At 42.3% G+C, this 4,885-nt stretch overlaps 1 protein-coding gene and 1 long non-coding RNA gene across 2 annotated transcripts in view; one reads left to right on the top strand and one right to left on the bottom strand.

Moving 5' to 3' along the window:
- Positions 1-3,307, bottom strand: part of DAD1 (defender against cell death 1) — a 27,941-nt gene extending 24,634 nt beyond the window's left edge. Inside the window, exon 1 of the mRNA XM_005882267.2 lies at positions 2,992-3,307. Within this exon, the coding sequence (XP_005882329.1) occupies positions 2,992-3,202 (211 nt within the window). The 5' untranslated portion in view covers positions 3,203-3,307. The remainder of the gene's footprint in view (positions 1-2,991) is intronic.
- A 249-nt stretch (positions 3,308-3,556) lies between these two features.
- LOC102263473 lies at positions 3,557-4,648 on the top strand. The gene is made up of 3 exons (XR_314493.2): positions 3,557-3,893; positions 4,295-4,398; positions 4,508-4,648. It is a non-coding gene; the product is annotated as an uncharacterized LOC102263473 (long non-coding RNA).
- The last annotated feature ends 237 nt before the right edge of the window (positions 4,649-4,885 follow it).

Raw genomic sequence — 4,885 nt, 5'->3', positions numbered from 1 at the left:
ATGGCAATTTTCTTGAAAATTTCTGGCTCTTTCTTAAAACAATGGGTAAGTCTCCGAGGCATGAAGGACTAGGAGAATCAGACAATTTTCATCAGGCCCAAATAACACTAGTCTTTTTAAAAGTGTGGTAGCATTCTATATTGGTTTAAAATGTACTGATCAATTTCCAAAGAACACATGCTAAATAAATGCAGACAGAAGGAATGGAAGAGAACAGACTGCTGAAAAGAAATCGGGGAACTTTTCCCTCCAATTCATCCTACATGCTAACACCAATTTTAAGTCTCTCCCTTACTCAAATGAAAAAAAAAAAAATCCTTAGATGCTTTCCTAAACCTACAAGATAAAATTCAAATTCCTTGGCCTGCGCACTCAAAGTTCCAGCATGCAGTACTACCAATCAACATAATCACCTACAATTCCCTTTCTCAGCCACTGACCTCCTCCCTTCTCTTCCAACAGGAAACACAACCACAGGGAAGTGAGAAACATCAGCACCATAAATAGGTTCAAGGCTTCCCTTCCCAACAATCAGAACAAAGGATAAACTTTAAATACATATTTCCCCTTAAAACTAGTCTCCAGTTGAGTACCTGGGCTATCGGATGGAAGAGCAGGTAGGATTTAGTAAGATTGACGCTATCAAAAGAAATGTAAATTATGCCCTTCTATGGTAACTGCGAATTGTCATCCTTTCTTTTCCTAGAACTGTCATGTCTCTGGCCAATTACCTGTTACTAGTATCTAGCAGCTTTGAAATCCACCGCCCCCCAAGACTGACTCCACTATTAAAGTGCCCTTTCACTAGGTATTCTATTCAATGGCAAGTCATTGACTTCTCATTGGGGAAAAGAGAAGGGAATCTGCCAATTCTCCTTTAGCCACAACAGCCTCAAAAACAGGACTTGGCATAAGGAAATATTATCTGCTCAAAAAAATCTTCTGGTTTTAGCATACAACTCTAGTAGTCCAAGTAGCCCTGAGGAGTCATTTTAACCCTAGAAACTTATGAAGCCCGGGTGATTTCAGCATAGAGATGTCTTATTTTTATTTTATTTTTTAATCAGCTTTTAGGCCCTACCCTATTCCTACCCTTTTCAGACCTGAAAGACAAAATCACCCAACAAAATTCACCAGAGCTTCTCAAGATTCCTTCTCCCATCTGGCTAATAAAAATTCTTAGTCATGAACAGAATTTGGGGTAAGGGGAGGAAGAGTCTATAGCAAAGAGGGTAGGGTATCTGATGGCACCCTGTCAACTCCTGAAGGCCAAAATGCTGCCACAAAGAACCAGGTCTTGGTCATCTAAGGCAAAACGTAAAGATAATGAAATATTCAACTGATCAATAGGCTAACTGCAACGCCAGACCCGGTGAGTGCATAAGTCATTAAGTCCTTGGACTTATTTTAAGTTCTAAGAAAGAGAGAAGGTAGAGTTTATCTGAGTCTGAACTAGTAATTTGAATGTATAAAAGCATTCTACAGATCTATACTTAAAGCTGTAATGAAGTCTCCAGACCATTTTAATGCTATATTTTGTCTGTGCCCTAAATAGACTGTAAACTATTTGAGGACATACACTTGATGTATCCCCAAAGCTTTTACCATAATACCAATGTTATTAGATTCAAAATACGACGGCCTGACTGATGATGATCAACGGAAAAAAACAAACATGAATTCTAGTATGTTTTTAAAGTCATGTAGCAGACAATACCAGTGACTGACAAGGTCCATGTGGTAGCCACCTATAAACTGGACTAGCTAACACCGCCTGACCCAATCTGGACTCAGTATTCATTGAATCCCTGTCCAAGAAAAAAAGTCAGGCCCTAACCGGTTTGGCTCAGTGGATAGAGCATCGGCCTGCAGACTGAAGGGTCCCAGGTTCGATTCCGGTCAAGGGCATGTACCTTGGTTGCGGGCACATCCCCAGTGGGTGGTGTGCAGGAGGCAGCTGATCGATGTTTCTCTCTCATTGATGCTTCTAACTCTCTATCCCTCTCCCTTCCTCTCTGTAAAAAATCAATAAAATGTATTATTTTTAAAAAAAGAAAAAAGGTCAGATTTTTGGCAAAAATTTATGGAGGACAGTCAGCTCTCATTAAATATGGCAGTCTACAAGATATCAAACACTAGGAATCAGAAAGAATAATAATGCTAAAATAGAACTATGTGCACAAGCCAGTGTGGCTCACGTGGTTGCCAGTTGGATTCCTGGGTTGTGGGCTCAATTCCCGGCCGGGGGCATGCAAAAGGCAGCCGATCCATGTTTCCCTTTCACATTAATGTTTCTCTTCTCCCTCTCCCTTCCCCTCTGAAATTAATAAAAATATTTTTTTTAAGTCAAGAATGACTCTTTGGTTTACTTCCTCTCTGAAATTAATAAAAATATTTTTTTAAAAGTCAAGAATGACTCTTTGGTTTAAAAAAAATAGAACTATGTGAATAAAAACTGAGTTCAGGGTAGTGAAACAACATCTTCATCCACAAGAAATAAGCAGGAGCAGCTAAAAGCCAAAGTCAAGCAAAGGATGATTCGACAAGCAAAGCTCCCATGCTTATATTTCCTACACTGTTCATTGAAACATCTCACCGGAGATTGGTAATGATTAGGTCAAGGTGAGAAGATGCTTCAGAGTTGGGTTTTCTATTTTAAAAGTCTACCAACCTTAAAAGGGTGTGAAAGCTAAGTGAAAATTGGAATGAACTTTTTTCCCCTGGACCAAAATGAAGTGATGTGGATTACCAGTTTGAGCAGCAGCATGAAGGTCGATGTCTTACAGATTTAATTCCAGCTACGAGGCGGCTTTTTTTTGGTATTTGGTATGTGACAACCTTTCTGAGCCTCAATTTCCCCACTCACTAAAAAAGGGCAATGCAGGCTCCTCTCACAACTTCACGAGGCGGAGGACTGACATAGAGTACTGTGAGAATAAAAGCAGCGCCCCACAATAACATTATTACTGCGATTACTTATAGAATTATTACCCGCTAGGATGAAGCTCCCCACACAAGAGATGAAGCCCGAGAGGAAAGAGTTGAAGGGAAAGGTCCCCACGAGGAGACAATAACCGAACTGCAGCGCCCCGGTCAGCAGTATATACAGGAGGTACGCGTCCAGCAACTTCAGACGCTGAGGAGTGGTGCTCAAGTATTCTTCCAAGAACCGCGAGATGACCGACACTACTGAGGCCGACATGACTACAAGATCGATACGCCGGCCAGCACTCGCCAAACTCCGAAAGGAAACGACCACCACACCGGATGTAGCGTTCGCGCGTGCGCAACGCTGTAACCCAGCTCCACCCGCCCCGATTGGCCAATTTGCGCAGGCGTGGGGTGGGCCAAAGCGCGAAACAACCAATGCGCAGACGCAGAATACATCGACTGACAGAACTACCGCCAGTATAGCTAATGCGCCTGCGCAATAGATCTTCCGTCTGAGCAAGAGACGTGTACTCTTTCTACCCTATTTTTGCAGTCACGTTAGTGACGCTCGCGGTTGCTCTGGCAACAAGATACAGTGAAAGGAAGTAGACGAGAGGTTTTACCGCGGGCCGCGTAGCTATCCGAGGGATCCCGCACTCTCTCTTTGCTCCTCAAAGATTAACTGGTTCTGTTTTACGTCAATGCCTGGCGCTCCCCAGGTTCAGCACCAGCTCGGCCCTGACTCTGACTGCATATGCCTGTCCCAGATCATTAGAACAAGTCAAGTTAGTCCACCAGCAGTGAAAACACTGCAGCGAATAACTGCTCAGGCACCAGTTTAAAGTGGTTATTGGAGGAGGAAAGTGCGGCGAGTAGGGAGCGAGTGAACTTGACCTCTACAAGGGCCCTGAGCTGGCCATGGAGGTGCTTATGAGTAAGCGCGGTAGAACCTGAGCCCACAGGTATTCATTCATTCAACAAACATTTATTGGGTAACTCCTCGGGCCCCACGTTAAGTTGTAGGTACCCTCGGGAGGAATCCTACAGTCAAAAAAGAGCGGGTGATTGGGAAGAGAACGAAGGGAGAGGTGGGGAGAATGAGGCGAGGTGGGGGGTGAGACTAAAATAATGAACTAAAGTACATAAAGTAAACGAAGTTTAGCAGCCTTTTACTCCCAAGCTGAAGTCTTGAACCCCGTGTAATATTCCAGGATGTCAGTGCTGAAAGGCTCGCAAAAGCATTGCCTGGTTCAACCCCTTTCCCCTCCAACTCATTTTGCAGAGGAAACTGAAAATTTGAGGTTTTATATTTTAACAAGTGGGGTTAACTATATTTACCGTTTTAACTTTTTTACAAAATAAGGTTCACTTTAATTTCTGGCTTCCGAGGCCCGTTTGATTTCACATGAATTTGACCCTCCAGACTTAGTTCATCTCATCTTTCGGCTGCAAGTCACACATAAGCAGGTACTTTTTCAGCTTATTAATAACTTTGAGCTATCCTAGGTACTCGGTAAAATGCCTAAAACAAATGAATGACAATGTTCCTTTATTTTCTTTTTTTATTTATGTTTAGACTGGAAAATCTATCAGCATCAACTACCGTACTGATTATCAGTGGTGGGCAAAGCCTTGCTTAGGTTCTAGAAAGAAGAAAAATAATCCATGTCCTCAGAAAGCTTTACAATTTATTTGAAGAGATATGTTTATATTTAGACCCACCGAGATTTGTATTGCTATATGAATTTAAGTTCAGCTTAAACTCTCTGATGTTGCTGGGGGGGGGGGGGGCCCGAGTGGGCAACCCCTCTGCTTTTTATTTCAATATAATATGGCAAGAAGCATAAGTTTCTCTGACAAGCTGAACCTTTCTCCCATCCTCATGAGCAAGTAAGAGGATAGCTTCCTCACCAGTATTCAACCTCAAACTTTATTTTTTTTTTTTTTTAATTAA

The sequence above is a fragment of the Myotis brandtii genome, unplaced genomic scaffold (genome assembly GCF_000412655.1).
Source record: "Myotis brandtii unplaced genomic scaffold, ASM41265v1 scaffold70, whole genome shotgun sequence".
Lineage (NCBI taxonomy): Eukaryota > Metazoa > Chordata > Mammalia > Chiroptera > Vespertilionidae > Myotis > Myotis brandtii.
This window is presented reverse-complemented; position numbering and strand designations above follow the sequence as displayed.